The following is a 22,027-nucleotide window of genomic DNA, read 5'->3' as shown; positions in this document are numbered from 1 at the left end:
TAGGTGACTCTGAGGTATGGGTAGCATTTTCAGAAAAACTTCCTAGGTGGCTGAGTTTGTAAGCAAGGTTAGTGTAGTTTGCTAGAGCAGAGAAGAGTCCTGGAGTCCTGTTAAGAGTCTCCTCATTGGGGGCACAGAGTTCAATGAAAAAAGTGACCATACCAACCTGTCTTCCAGAAGAAGGAACTGGAAAGGAGACAGCAGCAGGACCTAAAATTTCTGCAAAACTGGATTGAGCAGGGCCTCCCCGGTGGCGCAGCGGTTGAGCGCTGGGTTGCGAGGCTGCCGCGGCGCAGGTTCGATCCCCGGCTGCTCCCCGGCCACCGGAGGAGGGTCCCACATGGCGCGCAGACCTCTCCTGCCACCCACTGCTCCCCTCAGCAGTGTACTTCGGTCCTTCTGCCTGCTCTGCTCCCCGCTCTGGCTCTGGTGAATTCTCTCACCCTCCCGCGCTTCTGATTGTACCCAGTGCTTGTATAAACCAAGCAAACAAACAAATAATAATAATAATAAAACTGTATTGAGCAGCCTTACTCCCCACAAGTTTAGTGTCCAAATCCCTCATGAGCAGGGTCAGGAAAGCAGACACAGACATGTGTGGCCACAGCTACTCAATCACAAGAAAATTGTCATCTATAAACCTGCCGAATTATTTCCTAAATTGCTCCCATTTTTAAATTTTTTTTTTTGCTTTGCCTTTCATTTTAACAAAATTCATTTTGAGAAATTCCTATATTTGTCTGGGTTGAAGGAATTTTAACAGTGTTTTTGAGGAATAATTGACATATAGTACACTGCAGATATTTAAATTGTACAATTTAATAAGTGTTGATGTATGTATGGCACATCATACTGTACCATAACAAAGATAGTGAATGTATCCATCACTGTTAAATGTCCCTGGCCCTTTTACATTCCTCTCTGTCCTTTCCTGCTCTGCTAAGGAATGGAGGGCTGTGATCCTCATACTCAGCCTTATTTTGGAAACATTGCCCCTAAGTGGTGGACTGTGGTAATGATCAGCTTGGGAGAGAGGGGGAGAGAAGAGGAGAGGGGAGGAGAGAGGGGGGCGAGGGGGGAGAGAGGGGAGAGTGAGGGGGGGGGGGAGAGAGAGAGAGAGAGAGAGAGAGAGAGAGAGAGAGAGTCTTTATAAGTCTTTTCTTGAATACCCTGGAAAGTTCTCACAAAACTTCTTGGGTATTATTTTCTCTTTTCAAGCATCTGTTTATTCACACTGATACATAATGTGCGGGAGACAAGAGGGATGATTTCCAAGTCCATTACTGCTGTTCAGAGTGGTTTTATACTCATCAGGATGGCAACTATAAAGGCAAAAAGAAAATAACAAGTATGGGCTAGTATGAAAGAAAATTGAAAACTTTGTGCATTGTTGCCTGGAATATAAAATGGTGGCTCCACACTATAGTATGGCAATTCCTCAGGAAATGCCAAATAAAATCATTGCATAATATAACAATTCTTCTGGGTGTATTTCCAAAAGAATTGAAAACAGAGACTCAAAGATATTTGACTACTCATGTTGACTGCAGCAGCATTCACAATAGCCAAAAAAAGTGAAAGCACTCCATCCATGTCATTGACAGAAGAATGGAGAACCAAAGTGCAGCATATACATGCAATATATTATTTAGCCTTTAAAAATGTTTGCTCATTTTTTATTAATTTGTAAAAAATGTCATTTCCTCTCATCCTATATTCCTTTAATGTCAACTCTTACTCAACAGTTCTGGACCATTCTCCTCTTGCTCACCCAACTAGGCTACTGTGGCATATTTACCACTTGTGGAATTTGACACGCATGCTCCTGCCGCGGGGCCTTTGCCCTAATTATTCTTATGCTTGTATTTCTCCTCTCCAAATTTCCAGTTATATCATGATACCAGTTTTTGCTCACTATTTAAAATTGAAACTTACCTGTCCCTTCCACACTGTACCCCTACCGCTCTCAATCTTCTTGCCCCTCTATAAAGTTTCCCTACAGCATTTGTTATCTTCTAACACAATATAGAAGTAAATAATTAATTAATCCATTCTTTTTTTTTGAATGATATGTTATGGTCTCTCTCGTGCTAAATACCACATCCTTAGGGCAGTGATCTTTGTTTTTTTCGTTTTCAAATGTATTTATTTATTTTTGCATTGTTGTTTTTGTGTTTTTTTTAAATTTTATTTTATATTTTTTACATCATTTTTCATTTTTGCACAATGTTTTGGTTATAGTCAAACATTGGTTATAGCCATCTTCATCTTGGTTAGAGTCCCCATACAATTCCCATCCCCTTGTTTTGATCCTACTCCCTTCTCCCTGCCCCGCCCTAGCGTGTCTCTGGTTTATAGTTGCTTGTTGATTTTTACTTTATTATAATTAGTCTTTTTTCTGGTCCCTTATTTAGGTTTTCTAAATTCCTGCTATGAGTGAGACCATCTGGTATTTAGGGTGGTGATCTTTGTCCCAATGTTTACTAATATATCCCAAGTGCCTAGAACAGATCTGCCCATAGCAGATGCTCAATGAATATTAGGTAAATGGATGAAAAGAATTATCACTTAGAAAGTCATTACTAACTCTATCACGTTATTTTAATATCTCACCATTTCTCAAACTGGTGTTCTATGGTAAAATAAACTTGGAAGATATTTCATTGTATCTGCATCACTCTGAAAGAGTCACAATGCACATTACAAACCTAAAATCTCCAAAGTCCTATCGTAAAGGTAACTACTTTCTTCACTGGACTTGGATTTTCCAAAATTTGTATGGCCATGGCCAGATTTTCCATCACGCACTGATGAATGTAATTCTGGTGTTGGGGGTCAGAACGACACTGTGAGGATTGGAGGAGTGGGTGAGAGCTGACACATGGAAACAAAAAGTCTGGATGAACCGGCCTTTTGGAAACAGGTGATGAAAGGAAGGGGAGAGAGGGTGCTAGTTTGCACTGGCACAGGAGTGACTTTTATTTTTAGATCTAAGGGTTGGAACTTGGTAAGCTGAGAGGAGAGTTGAGAGAAAGATGGTAATAAGTGAGCAAAGTCCCAGAGAAGGTGAATGGAGAGAGTATAATATGTTCTTTTCAAATGGTAACTTTCAAACATTTCTTATTGTGACACACACTGAGGGGTTAATTCTACAAAGCAACTCAGCACACACACACACACATAAACACAAATGATAAGAATAGGAAAACAACTGGAGTAAATGTTTTACAAACTATTCTTAGCTATTGTGTGTCATATGCTGATGGAGTCTAGTCTAGTCTATTTTAATCTACTCTATTTTTTTTTTTAGTCTATTCTGTCTTGTCCCATCCATCCCATCTCATCCCATCCATCCCATCCCATTCTCTCACAGCTGACTGCCATCCACTAAATGGATTTCATGAACCACAATTCTGTCCTTTCATTTCCAACTGTTTTTAGGAGACATCCTCAATCAGATATTCAAGCCCAATATATTTTCCAGCTGTATTCATTCTGCTATTTATTCCTTCTTTTTTGGTTTTTACTTCAACTACTACATTCTTCCTACATAGTGCTTCTACTAGGGTTTTTAAAAATTACTATTTTTTTCCTTAACATTACTAACAAATTCTTTTCCCTCCTTAATTGATTTATGATGGTTATTTTAATTTCTTATTTTCTGCTCCAATAATTATACTCTTGACAACATAAAGTGTTCAACTTACAGTTTCTCTTCTACCTTAATTGTTTCTTTAAGGATTGTGTACTGTGAAACATTAGAAAACACAGAAAAATGCAACATAAATAACAAAATAAAAGCTCACAATTCCACCTCCCAGAAATAATCAGTTGACCTTTTTTTATATTTCCTTCCATTCATACTATTTACATGTATAGTATATTAAGTAATTGATAAAATAGTTTATGTAATTTTCTATATGAACTTTTCAATTTGTGTTAATCTTAGATTAGATTTTTTTCAAGTTATTAAAATTGTCCACAAACCTAATGTGTTACGGCTCAAGATATCTAGCAACATATTTGACTGTTGGGCTTTTAGAATGTTCCCAAGTTTTACCCCTTAAAAAAAATAGCGGCAACAATAATTTTTGTACATAAATCTTTGTTCATATTTCTGGTTATTTCTTTAGGATAGAATCCTAGAATGACTGAATCAAAGAGAATGGGCACTTAAGATTCATGCTCTGCATTGCCTGGATCTTCCTCAGGTTATATATGATTGAGTTCTCACCATTAGCCTCTGTAATTTGCTAATTTGATAGCGGAAAATGGCATTTCACCTTTTTCTAGTTTTCATATATTTTATCCATAGTTATCCTCCATTATTTGTATTTATTCTTCTGTAAATTTTAGATTCATGTCCTTTCCCAGTTTTTTGGTTTTGTTTTGTTTGTTATTCTGTCCTGGAATGCTATGCAAACAAAGATTTCTAGCAAAGGGGATTCACCATGCCTCAGGAGAAGATATCAAAAATGTCTTTTGCACAGTGTTTGTACGTGACTGCTACTAACCCCCTCTTTGGGCCTCCCCCCATCCCCACCTTAGTGTTAGACTGTAGTATTAGGTGAGGGGCTGTCCTTGAGGCTAGACAGGAGGGTTTCAGTGTGTTTGCACCAGAGACAAGAGAGGTGATAATTCAATCTTGACTTATGCCTGGACATTAGGCAATAAAGTGGGGTGTGTGTGTGTGTTTGTGTGTGTGCGTGCTAGAGAAGGTTGGTCACTGTACACATTTTCAGCACACTTACAATTCATGACAAGGCATTTCTCATGGTCTTTAAGCATCCTTTTCATTTTCAGAGTGTCCTGTAGACAGATCCATCCCTAGACTCACTTTAGAGAGCTCCATCCTTTCTAAGCAGAGAGATTTCACAGACCCTGTGTGAAGTTTTAGTAAAAAACAAACAAACAAACAAACAAACAAAAAAAACCAAAAAAACAAACCCTCTTTCTAGATGTGGCAATATTATTTTAAAAATTCTTATGTTGAAACTAAAAATATAAAGTCTATTTCCATGAAATTTAACAATTTAAATAAACACTAGAAAGTTAGAGTCATAATGGCATGGGCCTGAGGGTTTTATATTAAGTGTAGTCACCAAAAGGAAGAGTCCTCTTTGAAATGGAGATGTTTGGATTTTGAAATTAAATTCATGATAGAAAAACACCTTTTGAATTTTTGATTTGGTGGTATAAAATATAAGTGTGTGCCACTGCAAATCCCTGCAATCCGGAGCTAAATAAGTCTTTATGTTTGTATGTGGTGGGGAGGGAGGGCTAGTCCAAGTTAACTGCAGTAATGAAAATTCCTGAGTCAGTGTAAATAATTTTGGTGTTATAAAACAAGATTTAGACCTTAGTTGACATTCTGAATTCTTGAGGATTTCTGAATCCTGCTCAGCTTGTTTAAGGAGATATTGTGCAAGAATAGTTGCCTAGTAAGTCCGAGAAGACCACTAAAACATCTTCTTCACAATGGAATCTCACCTCTCAAACATATTGCCTAAAGACCTACCATTTACAATTGGATTAAAGCATTTTATCAACAGAATCCTAGGTTAAAATGTACCTACTCTTGGAAAATGTCCTTACCACTGTCAGTCAGTAATAACTTGTTTTGAACTTATTTTAAGACTACCTACCAAACCAGCCCCATAGAGGGGGTAGCAAGGGCCAGGTCCATGGAGTCATAGTGGGAGGGGTTTCCATAACCGGGACAAGATGATGGAAGGCTCTGCTCACCATCATCCACAGTGGTTAGCAGCAACTGTCAGAGCCTGTTGCCTTAATCATCCTATGAGGGTACCCACTGTTCACCTTGAAATTAGCTTAGTGGCATGTGTGAACCAACACTAATGGCAGGTGATATTATATCCCCAGGGAATGCTAACATGGAGGGCCGTAGACAGCCAGGAAAAATTTTTTAAGGTCATCTTGATTAGGACAGGTAAGAGGGCATGGAAAGTATTTAGAAAGTCTGTATGTGTGGGGATGATCACAATTTTGTCTAGAACTAGTTGTGGTGGCATTTTAATGCCCACTTATTTTTAATTATTTTTTTTACATTATTGCTCATTGTTAAAAAAGATTTATTTTTATTTATGCATACAAGAACTAGGGTGTATGCCAGAGGTGGGGGGAGGGGAGTGGGAGGGTGATGAGAGGATTCACCGAAGACAGAGTGGGGAGCAGAACAGGTGGATTGACTGAAATACACTGCTGAGGGGAGCAGTGAGTGAGACAGGAGAGGTCTGCTGTGCCCTGTGGGTCACCTCCCTGGCTGGGGATTGAACTCTTGCTGCAGTGGCTGCTGATAGCTTAATAGTGCTGAGACTTAATCCCTTGCACCACCAGGGAAGCCCTCATTGTTCATTTTTGTGTAATGTTTGCTTTCTTCCCTCAGGTGTATTCCCCATAAAATTCTCACCACATCACCTGTGACCCAAAACACCACCATAGTCCCTTGTGCTCGTCCCTCCCATTTTGACCCCTCCTCTTCCCCCTTCGACCCCTTGTTTGGTTTCCCTATATTCCTCTTATAAGTGAAACTATCCAATAGTTTTCTTTTTCCCTTTTTCCCTCATGCTTATTTCATTGAGCATGATCCCTTCCAGCTCCATCCCTGTTGCTACAAATGGCATGAGTTTCTCTTTTTTGATTGCTGAAGAGTATTCCATTGTGTATATATAGCACATCTTCTTGATCCAGTCATCTGTTTTTGGGCATTCAGGTTGTTTCCATAGCTTAGCTATTGTAAACAGTGCTGCAATAAATGTACTACTTCTTTTTATTCTTTAAAAGATTTATTTATTTATGCATATAAGAGCTGGGTACAGGCCAGAGATGCTGGGGGGGGGGGAAGGGGGTTTGAGAGGATTCACCAGAGATAGTGGGGGACAGAACAGGCAGACTGACTAAATACACTGCTGAGGGGAGCAGCGGGTGAGTCAGGAGAGGTCTGCTGTGCCATGTGGGTTGCTTCCTGGCTGGGGATCGAACTCTTGCTGCAGAGGCTGAGGATTGCTTCATAGTGTGGTGCTTAACCCCTTGCGCCAGCAGGGAGGCCCCTACTTCTGTTTAAACTGAAGATAACGTGAAGCAGCTGAGTCTGAAAGTCTCAAAACTGTAAGTTGAGGCCACAAATCTAAAAGGGCACAGAAATAACCATCACGGTTGTTTCGTTAGTATGTGCACTCTGGACAATGGGGTTCCTTTGAGGGTTTCTGCGGGTGATGAGATGTAGGAAAATGAACAAACCTTTACTGAGTGCCTATGGCTTGCGGAGTGTTTCAAGGGGTTTAGATAAATGGAGGTTCAAAAAGAAACAGGAGGAAACAAATCCAATGTCCATGGATGGATGAACAAAAGGAAAAATACTCTAAATTAAGAAGAACGAAATTTGGATACATTTTAAAACAAGGATGAATTCTGAAGACGTTATGCTAAGTGAAATAAGTCAGAAAGGAGAAACACTTTATGATTCCTCCTACTTACCTGAGGTAACTAGAGTAGGCAGATTCATAGATACAAAGTGGAATCATGGTTGCCGAGATTGTGTATGTTGGGGGGTGTGAGTGGGAATTCTGTTTTAATGGGTACAGAGTTTCATTTTGGGATGATGGAAAATTCTAGAAATGGATAGTGGTGATGTTTGCATCCATGTGGATGCGCCGTAGCGCCTCTGGACGGTACACTTAAGATGCAAGTATAATGCTATGTATGTTTTCATAAACACACATCTTTGGTGTGAACAAAACCTGAACAAAAACCCGAACAGAGTTACATTTGGTCTGCAGACATTTGAGTTTAAAAAGAAAAGAGAAGCCGCATAGAGCTTTGCGGAAGGATGAACGATTGGAGCCGGAGGCTGGAGGCTTCCCTCGCTCGGAGCCCTGGTTATAACTACTATTACCTGACTCTCCCACCAGACTGTGAGCACCTTCCTACCAGGGACCCTTCAAAACTTTTACACGTGTTTATCTCGAGAGCCCAGAGTGCCAGGCGCGAAGTAGCACTTCAGCGCAGGCTCGTGGATTGACCCTTCGAGAAGGGACGTGGCCCCCGGCCCGGGAGAAGACGCCCCCAGACTGCTGCTAGCCTTGGCGCGCCGAAGGAGGCCCCGGGGCCTTAAAGCGCTCGCGGTCCGGGCGGAGGGCAAAGGGCTGGGGCGGCGCCTTGCGAGGGCTCCGCCGCGCCTTCGGCTCCTCTGCGGCTCCGGGGGTGCCCAAGCCTCCAGCGGGAAAGAAGAAGAAGAAGAAAAAAGTCTCAACCTGCGGCCCAAGGAGACGCCTCCGCGCGGGCCGCAGTCCCAGAGAAGGAGAGGTGAGGCCGCGACGAAGCCGAGGCTTGTCTTGCCCGAGCCCGTTGGGAGCGAAAACCCGGAGTAGCAAAGCGTCTGCGGCTTCTGAGCTCGGATCCCGGGCGGCGCCGGGGCCGGCTCGGTGCGCGCCGCCACCAGGGGGCAGCCCTGCCCCGCCCGGGCGTTCCCCGCAGGCGCCCGCCCCGGGACGCGGGGACGGGGACGCGGCGCGGCGGGGTCGACGCGCGGCTCGTCCCGCCTCGCGGGAGGGCGGCTCGCCCCGAGCGCGGGTTTGCGGGGGAGGGAGTGGAGATTCCGCTGCTCGGGCGACGCCGGGGTGCGCGCTAGGGAGGGAGTCCCCGGAGTGGAGGAGATCGGGGGCCGCGGGGCGCGCGGGAGATGAAATCCTGGGGCTTCCGCGCGAGGGAGACGTCGCGGGCGCCCGGGTGGAGCGCGAACGCGCGGGTCCCGCTTGCCCAGAGCAGAGCGGCCGCGGGGAAGGGCGCGTGCGGGGCCGTGGGGCTCGCCCGCTGCGTCCCCGCCGCGCCTTCCCGGGCTGATCTTCCATTCGGAACCTGAGTGAGACCTGACTTTCCCCCTGAGAGGCCAGGAGATAATTTGCCACGTTTTCCCAAACGTTTCCGGGGAAGAGCCCGTTAGCCGTTAGGGAAGCGAACTGCGGGCAGTTACGCGCGCAACGCGACGTCAATCTCCGCGCGCTCCGCGGTCAGACTCGTTCAGGGCGACAGTGAACCGCGGAACGACGGGGTGAACCGATCGTTACAGTAACAAGTGGCGTGGGAGCAATTCCTCCCCGCCGGCTCACCTTTTGATACTTCACCACACCAGCCCCAGTCCCGCGAAAAGCACCGTGTTTGTTTAGAAACCGACTGAGTACTTAGAAAACCCAAACTTTTCAAGGGTAAGAGTGAGCTCCGGGGGCAGGACTCCTGGCTACATCAATAAAGCAATGTAATGCCTGATTAATAGTGCTGATTAATGTTGGCTCAGGTCGGTGCCGAACCCATTACAATAATTAAATGGTTCAGCCATATATCAAAGGAGTCAATGAAAAAGAATTTATTTAGAATTTTGAGGCGTTCTCATAGATCTTTCAAAGATCTACGATGGACTTCATGGGTCATTTGTAAGCGTAACTGGTTGCTAGCCATGCTGAGCAACAAAAACCCGATTTAGAAAGAAGTCTTAGATGAGGGAATAGTTTGTTCTTGAGACTGTGATTGATAAGGGGAGTATTGAAACATTTTAAGCCGTGGAAAGCACTCGGTGGATAAAATGATATATACAAGGGCAGCCGACGACTGTTCCTAGAGAAAACCATTGATATTTCTCATTTTTAATCAGAAAGCTAAAAATTTGAGGCAAGGCCACTTTGAAATAGAAGTATTTTTAGAAGCACAAAAAAATCACAAAGGTATGCCTATGTAGAAGTGTGAATTCCACAAATCAGCAAGAGTTTTTCTACTGGCCAAAAATTTAATTTGAGCTGGTGACAAATACAGGAACACTTCAAATAGTTCTGCTTTTGAATTATTTCCACTACCTTTTCACCGGAAAAGGAAAATCAGGTTGAATACAACTTGAATCTTATTTAAAAAATTATTTCGTTTCTTTTCCCCAGTAGCGATTTTCTAAAAACGTATTTCTAAAAGCTGGTCTAAATGTTATCATTGTAGTGCCTATTATTAAGCCAGCCTGATATCCGTGTATCTGTCATAGTAATTTAATTAGTTTTGAGATTACTGTGAAGAGTTGCTTAGAATGTAATGTCCTTCTTACTGAGAACTTGAGTGTCTTTTATCCCATTATGCAAGAACTTGTTGGAATCGTTGAATTTTTGTGTGCGTTTGGAGTTTTACTGCAATTTTCTACATCTCCGTAGCCAATCACTTCTTTAAAGAAAGACCTTTAAAGACAGGTCTCCCACGGAATCTGTCCGATGCTCTCATTAGAGTGGCTTAGTTTAACTGTCAAGTTTCCGGCGCGTTCACGTGCAGATAAGTGACTAACACGGCCGTCTACAAGCATTTTTTATTAACAGATGGCGGGAAGCAAACGTTTTTTGGAGAAGAACTGAAGGGGACAGGTTAAAAGGTCAATAAACAATTATTACAGTGCTTAAGCCGGGAGGCGGGGTTCGCATCAGCTGTAACGGGGAGTCGCTCCACGGACCTGGGAAGGGGCGACCGCACAGACCTCAGCGCAGCTCTCCGGGGGCCGCCCGGTCGCCGGGGCGGGGGCGGGGCGGGGGCGGGGCGGGGCGGGGCGGGAGAGGCGCTTCCCGGCCTGCGCGCCCCGCCAGGCCACCGAGTGGTCGGGTCGTCGCGTCCCGGGCGCGCCCCTGAGCTTGGGGTCGAGGACACCCTGAAGAGACGGAGGCCGGGGGCTCCACGCTCGCGCGGCGGTGCTCGCCCGGGCCGCCGCGGGCGGGAGGGCGGCCGGGCCCTGGCCCCGGCCGGAGCCCCCTTCCCGCGGCCGCTCCTCCCCGCGGCGGCCGCTCCTCCCGGCGGCGCGGGCTCCCCGCTCCCGGCGGCCGCGGCGCTGACGCGCGCACCATGTGACAGCCGCCGCCGCTATAAGCGCGCGGGCCCGCCCTCTCCCGGACTCGGCCCTCCCGCCGCCTCGGCCCCAGGCTCCCACCCGCGCCGCCCGCTCCCGGCCCGACACCCCGACCCTCTCCCCGCGCGCCCGGGCTCGGACACACCCTCCGCCGGCCGCGGCGGGCGCCGCGAGGGGAGGTCAAGCTCCCGCCCCGGCGCGGCGCGGCGCGGCGCGCGGAGCCCGCGGGCCGGCGGGGGCCCGGGGTGACGGAGTCGCGGCGCCGGCCGCCGCCGCCCGCCCCGCCGTCCCGCCCCGCTCCGGCCGCGGCGGCGGCCCCCCCAGCGTGGCGCCCCCCGGCCCGGCCCGCCGCCCCGGACCCGGGCTGGGGCGCGGCGGGAGCCCGGAGGCCGGCGCGCCCATGCCTCGCCCCGCCGCCGCGCCGCAGCCATGACCCTGAGCGCGGGCATGTCCGACGCCTCGGGCCTCGCCGAGGAGACCGACATCGACGTGGTGGGGGAGGGCGAGGACGACGACGACGACGACGACGACGAGGGGGGCGGCGGCCCGCGGCTGGCGGGGCCCGCGCGGCGGCGGCGGCGGCGCTCGTACGCCGGCGAGGACGAGCTGGAGGACCTGGAGGACGACGACGACGACGATGAGCTCCTGCTCGCGCCGCCGCCCGGGGGCTCCCCGGCGCCCCCCGGCCCCGCCGCCGCCGCCCACGGGCCCGGCGCGGGCGGTGCGGGCGCGGGCGGCGCGGGCGCGGGCGGCGGCGCCAAGAACCCGCTGGTGAAGCCGCCCTACTCGTACATCGCGCTCATCACCATGGCCATCCTGCAGAGCCCCAAGAAGCGGCTCACGCTCAGCGAGATCTGCGAGTTCATCAGCGGCCGCTTCGCCTACTACCGCGAGAAGTTCCCCGCCTGGCAGAACAGCATCCGCCACAACCTCTCGCTCAACGACTGCTTCGTCAAGATCCCCCGCGAGCCCGGCAACCCCGGCAAGGGCAACTACTGGACGCTGGACCCCGAGTCCGCCGACATGTTCGACAACGGCAGCTTCCTGCGGCGGAGGAAGCGCTTCAAGCGGCAGCCGCTGCTCCCGCCCAACGCCGCCGCCGAGTCGCTGCTGCTGCGCGGGGCCGCGGGGGGCGCGGGGGGCGCGGGCGACCCGGCCGCCGCCGCCGCCGCTGCCGCCGCCGCCGCCGCCGCCGCGCTGTTCCCGCCCGCGCCGCCGCCGCCGCCGCCCGCCTACGGCTACGGCGCCTACGGCTGCGGCTACGGCCTGCAGCTGCCGCCCTACGCGCCGCCCTCCGCGCTCTTCGCCGCCGCCGCCGCCGCCGCCGCGGCCGCCGCCTTCCACCCGCACGCCGCCGCCGCCGCCGCCGCCGCCGCCGCCGCCCCCGCCGCCCCCGCCGCACGGCGCGGCCGCCGAGCTGGCCCGGACCGCCTTCGGCTACCGGCCGCACCCGCTCGGCGCCGCCCTGCCCGGCCCGCTGCCGGCCTCCGCGGCCAAGGCGGGCGGCCCCGGCGCGGCGGCCCTGGCGCGCTCGCCCTTCTCCATCGAGAGCATCATCGGGGGCAGCCTGGGCCCCGCCGCCGCCGCCGCCGCCACCGCCGCCGCGCAGGCCGCGCCCGCCCCGGGGCCCGCGGGAGGCGGCTGCGCGGCCCAGGCCACCCGCGGCCCCGCCGCCGCGCTCACCCGCTCGCTCGTGGCCGCCGCGGCCGCCGCCGCCTCCTCCGTGTCCTCGTCGGCCGCGCTGGGGACCCTGCGCCCGGGGGCCGCCCTGTCCGCGGGCGACAGCCTAGCCGCCGGGATCCCCAACTGTTAGTTGCGCCCGCGCCAGGTAGGACCCGCGCCCGCCCGCCCCGCCCGGCCCGCCCGGCCCCGGCCCCGGCCCCGGCCCGGCCCCCGCCCCGGCCCCCGCCCGGCCCCGCCCTGGCCCCGACCGCGCGCCCCTCCGCCGCCCCGGAGTCCGGCGGGCGCGCCCCGGCGCGGGTCCCTCTGTGGGTGCCGAGGCGCCCCAGGGCAGCGCGACCCGGGGCGGGGAGCCGGGGGTGCCGGGGCGCCCTGGTGGCGCCGGGGCTTCCGAGACTTTGGGGAAAGTTGAAAAACTCTAAGCCCCGCTGAGGTCTAGGGAGGCTCAGGTGCAGGCGCCGCGCGGGTCTGGGGTGTGGGGGAAGAACCGCGGCAGGGGCCGGGGACGCGCGCGAGGCGGCGGCTCTCCGGAGGACGCTGGCCGGCTGCGTTTTCACGGAAAGGAGGAGACGATTAACATGTTTACACGAGGAAAAAAGTCAAAATTATCGTTTATTTTAACCTGTGTTTTGTATCATAATAGACATGCGAAATTTTTATTTTGTACTTACTGCGTATTCTTTACAAGGAGTATTGTAAATTTTACTGACAATTATTGTACTATTCTAATGTAAGATTTTTACACTTTTTTCAGAAATAAAATCTTAATTTTCAAAGAAAGTCCACCTAAATAATTGGTTTCAGTTGTCCCCTTTTTAGCTTATTTTCTCTTCTGTTAAAGATTCTGAATGAGATATTGTAGACCAGATTTAAATATTATTTTCAAAGAGAATTAACAAAAACATCGGGCCATGTTTTTTTAATTTATAGTCTAAGTCAAAACCATTGCAGGGGGTCAAAAATTATTTTTAAAATTACTACAAATACAAGAAGTTACTCTGGTATTTATTTTCAAATCTCAGTCTATTCCATTTTGAGGAGCCTTGAGGCTATTTAAAATTAAACCCACAGTTACCCTATGATAGCTTTGCAGAATTTTGGTCTTGAGCGTCCCCATTTCCTTTAATATACATTTACTTTTGAGCTAACTATTGTATCTGTCGGTAACAACTTGCCAACATAATATTACATTCTAATGGAAGCAACACGGCAAGCGGGCAATTTCTAGTTAGAAATTAGTGGGAAAAAATTTAATAAAGATGGTCATCAGTTAAATAGCCCTAAAGTCTTGCGTAAAACTAGTTATATCAATTAACTTGTGTTTGAAAGTTCTGGTACGTGAGGCTACTACTTTCTCTACTGAAGGGATGCCAGTCATTGCACAAGGAAGTTTTTATCACAAAAAGCAAACAACATCAAAATTCTAATTTAAATGAGTAACAGGATAAAAGAACCTTCAGTTTTAGGATAGTACAAGTTTAAAGGATAAAAATGAAACACCAGGTGCATATTAAACTGTACAGTTTGGGTAATTTAGAATATCTTTTTTAGTTTTAAATGTTTCCATTAATAACAGGCAATATCTAATTTTTTTAAAAAATGTGGGACTGGTTGTAATGAATATAGGTGTTACTGTGGACTTCAAATAAAACCATACCATATATAATATGTACTTTATAAATGTTTAATATCAGTGAGTTACAGAGGAGGTTCAATCTGTTTATTACATTTTTTCCAAATATCTGGACAGGTATACATATATCTGAAGATCTGCAGATTTAACTTAGCAAGTTAAGGAAGACTGCACTATGAGCCAGTGTTATGCAGTGACATTCACTCTTGACGTCCTGTCCTCTCATCCCTCTTTTAGGGAGGAAAAAACTGACTCAGTTTCAAAAGTAAGTTCTGTTTTATTTTCCTATGAAATGTTTGGAAGATGTTAAGAGTTTAAAGTAAATGCGCACATCTTCGAATTTACCACTACGTATATAGTCACAAACTGGGATATCATTAAGCCAAAATCTTATATGCAAATGCTATTATTACTCCAGCCTGACTGAAAGAAAGGAGACACTGAGTGGGATGCCACTGTCTCCCACGTGGAGAGGTGTCAGCAGGCTTAGAAACCGCCTGTAAGGCACAGGTGTGAAATATTTAGATCTGAAAACAATTATGAAGAGAGCGAAGGAACGAAACCTTGTTGTTGTTAGCATGATGCTTGGATGTCCGCAAAGTTGGGAATCCTGGCTAATCTCTCTCAATGTAGTCCCCATTCTTTAAAGTCGTGCAGGTTTGTCAGTGCCTTTAAGAGTATTAGGAAGGCACAGGGCGATCCAGCTCTGCCCTCTGGGGGACCTGGTGTTGGGGTCCCTATTCCCTCCACCAGAAGCTTATGGAGAGACCGCAAGTGCATTGTGAACCCCTGAGCTTGAGAAAAAGTAAACTTAACCTGCCTGCCAGGTCCCTGCTTTTGCGTCCTGCGATTTCAGCTCCTCCACCCTCTGGGTCTGGGGTTCTGCCCCCGCTTTACTGACCCTGTGGGTTTGGGAGGAGGGTGGGCAGAGTATGGAGACACTAGGGCCCTGGGTCAGGCAAGAGATGACCGGTGGCTCCTAGATGAGGGTCGCGGGCCGGGTGAGGTTTGGGCTGTGAGAAGTGCGGGCTGTGGGTCACTAGAAATGGACCAAGGGGCAGGTCAGGAGTGGACCCCGCGAGCCAGGAGCGCGGGCCGCGGGCGAGCAGGTGCTGGAACAAAGGCCGCGGGCCGCCGGACTATCGAGGCCTTTGATGGGCAAGGACGTCTCCTCCCAGGGCTCCTCATTCGCATGCAAATCCAGCTCTGGTCCCCTTTTCTTTGAAGGCAAACAGAAGGATGTTTGTGTGTTTGTAAGGACGAAGCCGGCTTGAACAAGCCTTCTTCAATAGGCTGGGTCTCGAAAAATAAACCAGTTGGACAAACATTGGCCACCAGCTCTCCTTCTCCCAACTACAAAGTGTGGATTTGCTACAACTCATTAACCCGACGCTTTTCTCCCCTTCTCCTTGTTTCTCTGCTCATCAAACGCCCCCGTAGAGCCTGGAGACAAATGACCGAAGCCCAGTCGGGAGGGAATTGCAGTTAATAGGGAGAGGAATATATTGGGGCTAATGGTTCAGGCAGCTCCTGGAGAAGGACCACACAAAAAGGATCCTCTCCATTCAGCGCTCTGCTGTGCTGCCTAGATTTAATCTGCAGCTAGATTTAGCCAAATGTTATCTATTGCGGGGGTAATGAAGCCCTTATGGATTGAATTGCTCCTTGTACCACACATGGTGTCATGACCTTAGATCGTTTCTTGGTCGATTTCTTTTTTCTTTATTGGGTAATTATTTTATTTCTTTAAAATAAGAAGCTAACGTTTCTGCTCAACAATGTGTTTCCCTTCCATCCTCACCCCGTGCATTTATTTAAGAGCCACTTTCCTTCCTCTTAAAAAAAAAAAAAAGAAAGAAAAAGAAAAGAAAAAGAAATAGGGGATAGAAAGAAATTGTGAATCCCTTCCCCACTTTTTACTCACCTACTCACCCACCGAGGCCTTAGTTTGTCTGTACATCCCTACTTCCCTGTCCTCTCTTCGCTGCTCTTTCCTGACCTCTCTCTCGATGGAACTGGAGTTTTGCATATATTTATTATCGAAATTCTTAGAGTGAATGTAGTAAGCGGCCATCTGGGAGAAAGACTCTCTCCCATCACAGGGTATTTTTTTTTTTTTTTTGTTAATATATATACCCCACATTTCTTCCTGTAGCTTGTCCTCTGAGAGAGCTGGGGGAGGTGGTTATTCTGATGGAAGGTGATTATTTTGATGGAATACCAGCCTGTGTCATTTATTAAAGGCTGTCTAAGGCCTGTGGTTGAGCTGTGCTGTTTTGTTTTTCTCTCTCTGGCCCCGGTGACTCTGATTTCCTTGCTTGACTGAGGACCAAGCTTGGAGCAGCTAACAGTGTTATTACAACTGCTATTGATGGGTAGGGATCTGATCTTACCAACCAAAGTCAGAAATTAAGGACTGTGGATTTAGTTCTAAAATTCTGTGCTGGCTACACATTTGGCTCACACCTGGTTTTATTGCTGACAAGAAAGGTAATTTGGGGACGACTTAAAGGTCATATCAGCACCCAGTTCAACCCAAATCAGAAATCTGTCCAGGAACCACCCTGGTCTCTCTGGACAAGTCCAGGGAATAACCAAGGGTCACATTGGAATACCAGGGGTCTCTGTCCCCCTTTGGAACTGACCCGGATCAGGACAGGCCTGAGAGCAGAGGACAAGTGGAGCAGCCTGGCACTGTCAGCATCCATTCTTTTCTCTGCTGGTTTCCTGGTGTTGCAGCTGAATCACGCAGGCACACAGGCACGCACGCTTGCTGCCCATCAGCTGCCACTCGCCCCCTTCCCCTGTGATTTTGTAATTAGGCATATGCTTTTTGTTGGTGAATGTGTTTGATGTCACGGCCAGTGAAACGTGATGTGTTTATAGGGCCACGAATGTAAATGTGTAAATATGTTTAGTGTAAAATCTGGCCCTTCGACTTTAGCAATAAATACCCTGCCAATTCGGATACAATTACAGTTGACAGAAAGATGGAGGCCCTGATCATGACCAGCTGCTCGCTGTCCTTTGGGGCTTAGACTTTCCCAACTGAACTCACTTTGCAGACGATGTCTTTGAATGTCACATCTCTCCAGTCCCAGCTTTCCCGCAATGTGAGGGGCTTGGGCTTTTTTCTGTTTATTGTTGACCCTCCTGGTATATAGGAAACTTCCTTGCCTTTGCTTCTTCACTGAGGAAATACTATTTAGTAATAAGCAAAAAACACACAGGAAAAAAACTATTGTTATGGATTCCTTTTTTGAGTCATGAATGAGTGCTCAGGTGTAATGGGATAATGAAGAGAAATGAGGATGAAGGCTGTGAACCTCTGGCCCACATTTATCATCTCCTTGTCATTATCATCATCACCCTTACTTCAAATACCTTGTAAGGTACACTAAGTTTTAAAAGGTAAACATTTTAGGGAGCTATAATGTACATACTGAAAAAATGTACAAACTCAACCTCTTTTCACAAAGTGAACATACCCCTGTAACCAGCAAATAAAGAGGCGGGTGTTACCAGTACCCCAGAAATCCCTTTCTTGTATATTCCACGCATTAACATTTTATTTCTCTGAACAATGATGTAAAATAGTGAGGGCAAGAATTATTACTGACCCCCTTTTACAAATAAAGACATCAAGGCTCAAAAGATATAAAGTGACTTGCCCAAGGTCATAGCTACTGGGACTTCAGCATTTAAATCCCATTTTCTGTCCATTATATCACACTGTCACTTTGTTGCCATCACTGTGATTTATTAAACACCCACTGTAGCAGGGCAGTTGCCTTTGAGTTATCTGTGCAGAAGACTCATTTATATCTTATGCTTTTTTTTTTTTTTTTTTGCCTTCTTGCTAGCCCCTCCTCTTTGCCACCTCCAGTCAGGTCTTCCCAGATACCTCAGCTCCATGTATTAGATGCATGTGGGGTCTATAGATAATATATTTCAGGTTGGCACTATCTGCCAAACTGGCAGAGCATTTTGCTAAACTGCTAAGCAGATCTTTACAACCTGTCTTACTAGAGTCATACGCATCCTCCCTCCCCATTTGGAAAAGGGAAGAGTATTCAGGAGTCAGATCAACTGATTTAGCATTTAACAAGAAAGCAGACCATTTTTGCTTAGAATGTGCCTCCCTTAAGACACTCTTATTGAAGATTTTGCCATCTTTGAACAGCTGTATATGATGTGACTTAGCCGTTCCTTTAGCCCCTCACAATTCACTGAAACGGAGACTCCCAAGTGGCCATCCTACCTGGAAATCCCACCTGCCTGGCCAGAAGTTTCCCTATATTACTTTTGGTGGGGGGGTGGGGGAAGGAAGGGAATTCCAGACCATCTGCTGAAATCACATCTTTCCCTTGATGTGAACAGCCCATCTTTGCCCTGTTGCCACCAGAAGCCTACTGAAATCTGGTCTCCCCAAGCAGGCACTGGGGGACACTGCTTTGTCCTGGCTAGAGTCTGCAGAGATTGTGTCTGACTAGCAGTGAGTGGCACACTGCAAAGAAAAAAATATATATTGTGATATTTTTAAGGGACAGTTCTTAATGCAACATAATACTTGATTTTCTAAAGAGAACATATTTCATTAAAAACCAGAAATGATATTTCTTTTATGTTCTGGACTATAAAAGACAATAAAAATCCATTCCAGGGGGAAAAAAGCAAACATCAGAAGTTTTATAGAGAGTGACTGGAAAATTCTAATTTGAATTTGAAATCAGGAGAAGGCCTGGGAGGATATTTTTCTACTCCTACTAAAGTGAGAGTGACTCTATTTTTCAAGATAGGGTGTTTCCCATATAGTATGCTACAGTTGAGGAGATGAGATCTGGTCTGTGAAGCAGAATGCAAACCACATAGAATCACCCATCCAGCCCAGGGAGTCTGCTGAGCACTAGAAAATCAGGCAAGCACAGCAGCAGAGGATGGCACTGAGGCCCTGTGTCTCTCTGTCCCAGTGGAAGCCAGGCAGACTGAGCATGCACTTCAATTTGCAACTACAGATCAACAACACATCGGCAAAAAAAGAAGGGAAGATATTATGGCAGAAAGCAGGCTTCTTTGTATACTTATCTGGGAATTCTTTTTAATTATAATTAAAAGACGGATATTTTCCAGAATGAAAGAGACATATTTTCTAAAGTCAACAGTGAAGGACTATCGTGAGTGAAAAATAACTTGGTTCCCTATCTTTATAATTTTTATGCAGAGTATTCATATATATATATGAAAATGACTAGTACAAGATTATGTGCTGCTACATGTTATGGAGAGGGGGGGAGAAAAATAATCACACACCAAAAAGAAAAATCTCCAAAGCCCACAATAGACTATGATTAATTTGAAATTAAATATTAGATCAGTTTTCACATTCATTTATAGTTTTAGGGGGTGGGGAGATGGGTTGGAGAATCAACTAAAATAGTTTATTTGTGCAAATGCTCTGGAAAACATACAACCTACACAAATGTATGGAACGACTGTTTTGTGGCTTCCTTCCCATGTATTTATTCTTTCAAGGAATAGAGAAAAAAGAAAAACTTTGGAGTATATCCAAATCTTCTGTTAAGAGAAATCTTTGGCTATATATAAAAATACACCTATCTTCAAAATTCTCACCCTAGCTATGACATAGTTTCTTAAGCCTTTCTAGAAATAATGAGGAGAAAACAGATGGCATTGTGTTTTCTCTTAGTCAGATCTGTATTTGGATAGATAACTTTCTCCTCCCTTCCAAAATAAACAAACCAATGGTGTTTTAAATCCACTCTTCTAGTCTCTTGCTCTATTTCTTTGCTCCAGTTACTTATCTACTGATCATCTCTTTAACCTCTAAGCTTTCAAAAGTGGGATTAGTCTGCAGTATTTATTGAGCACCTGCTACATTGTAAATCTCTTTATTCCTGCTTTAAATATAGGAAACAAATGAAGGCATTCCTGCCACCAAGCTGCCTCTAGTAACTTAAGCATACACTCACAGGACAAGCACAGGCCGCTGCAGCAGGAGACAATGGGGGTGGAGGATGGGCTAGAAAGAGCGTTTTTTCTTTTCTGTTTAACAGAACCTTAAAAAAAACCCTCAATAGTCTGCAAGCTAAACTGTAGCTGCCTGCCTCTTGACAATATTTTTGTAGTGTGGCAGTTTACTCAGAAAGTGCTTGAAACACCGAAGTGCCTGTGTGATATGGAGATAGCTGAGTGTCAAACTCCTCCATAAACAGACTATGAATTTGAGTTTCCTTCCAACTTTAAGGCTTTTTATGATCATCTATTGGTCTTATCCATAGCTTTCAGGAAGACCTGAGGAGGAGGAGGAGGAGGAGAAGGAGGAGGAGGAGGAGGAGGAGGAGGGTTCGTGATCGGGCTTATCACAAAATCCCATACTACTATGAACTGAGGCTAGAGAGAGATGGACTGAATCTATGTCTAAGTGAGTTTGTGAAGTGTTAAATACAGAAGCACAGGGAAAAATGCTCGGATATTTCCCCCGTTTTACTACGAATCAAGAAAGATGAAAAAAAGAAACCATGTATATTCTTGTATTTTAAAATAAACTTTAAATATTTTCCACTTACAGAAATCACAGACATATCAATATGCAAACTCAGAGTCCAGGTTTTAGACAGTGGGGTGTATAGGCACCCAAAAGTTTTTGACATTCAACTGAAGCATTAAGCTCACCTACAAGTTGTCATCACCAAGGAAGTGAGGGCAACTCACCAAGTTTGGGTCTTGTTTTCTTCAAAAGCAACCAGGGTACAGAGGACAAAAATAAAATGCTGAGGCACTCAGTATTCTGTTTTTGTATTTAAGGAATTTAATATTTCTTTCCCTCCCCCCTCCATCTGCATATGTAGAGGACTCTTGCAAGCCACCCCCACATATCTTTAGAATTATGTGGGATGGGATCCCTTGTTTTAGGGAGTTGGTGGGTGCTGAGTTGTTATTGTAACTCTATTCTGTAACCAAAGCTCTGGCATGTAATAAATCTCTCCCGAAAGACTTTGGATCTTTGATTTGAAAAATCGGATTCCTTTTGTGGAAACAGTTGACAGGAACCTAAAAGGATTAGTTGCATTCCGCATAGGATAATTTTTACTGGCAACATTTTGAAACGATTTGGTCCCTTTCAGACCTTAAACAATGTCCAGAAAAATGATCTAACGGGACTTGTATTGTTTTCTTTTGTCTGTGAATCCGTTTGCCGCTTGTGTCAACGTCTCAGGACTTTGACAGGGTTTTGCTTCCGAGCAGCACACCGCCTTGATTTCTGATTGCCCTTTCTAACTTAGTTCGTTACCTCCTTCGGCCATGGGTGCAGCCGCGTTTTCCCAACGTCAAGCCCCGAAATGAAGCGGGAGCGGGTGCTCTGTCCTCCGTGGCGCCGCGTCTGGGAGGGGGCGAGGGGCCGCGGTCGCGCTGCCGGGGCCGCGCGTCGGGGCGCCGCGGCCTGGTCCCCGGTCGCCGACAGCTGGGGCGCCGGGCGCCACCCGCGCGGGCCAAGCGCTCAGCTGCCAGACCATCGCCGCCAGCAGTCCCGCGACCCGCGGGCCCCGGGAAGCGACGCTGAGGGCGAGAGGGAGAAAATTTTGCGCCCTTTTCCCTCCTAACTTCCTCCCTCCCTCAGCACTCCCCCCACCCCCGTCCCCTGGAGAGTCTGCCCTCCACCAGCTGACGGCCGCTGCGCGCGGGCCGCCGGCGACCGCGCTCCCGCCTCCCGGCCCTCTCCACTGTTTATTTTGTTGTCAGCGGACTTATCAAGATGTTAGTTTGCTGGAGGTTTTGACCTGCCCGGGCGCTTGGGCTGCGCGGCCCGGGCC

General features: G+C 47.5%; 1 protein-coding gene across 1 annotated transcript; it reads left to right on the top strand.

Annotated features, from left to right (window-relative positions):
• The first annotated feature begins 11,311 nt into the window (after positions 1-11,311).
• Positions 11,312-21,777, top strand: LOC119260416 (forkhead box protein D1). Its single transcript, XM_037529349.2, is given in 3 exon segments — positions 11,312-12,259; positions 12,261-12,690; positions 21,500-21,777. Coding segments are annotated over 3 exon segments (1,656 nt in total).
• The last annotated feature ends 250 nt before the right edge of the window (positions 21,778-22,027 follow it).

The sequence above is a fragment of the Talpa occidentalis genome, unplaced genomic scaffold (genome assembly GCF_014898055.3).
Source record: "Talpa occidentalis isolate TD23 unplaced genomic scaffold, MPIMG_talOcc4v2.1 talOcc4.6, whole genome shotgun sequence".
Classification (NCBI taxonomy): Eukaryota; Metazoa; Chordata; class Mammalia; order Eulipotyphla; family Talpidae; genus Talpa; species Talpa occidentalis.
Note: the sequence above shows the minus strand (reverse complement) of the source record. Positions and strands in the feature narration are given on the sequence as shown.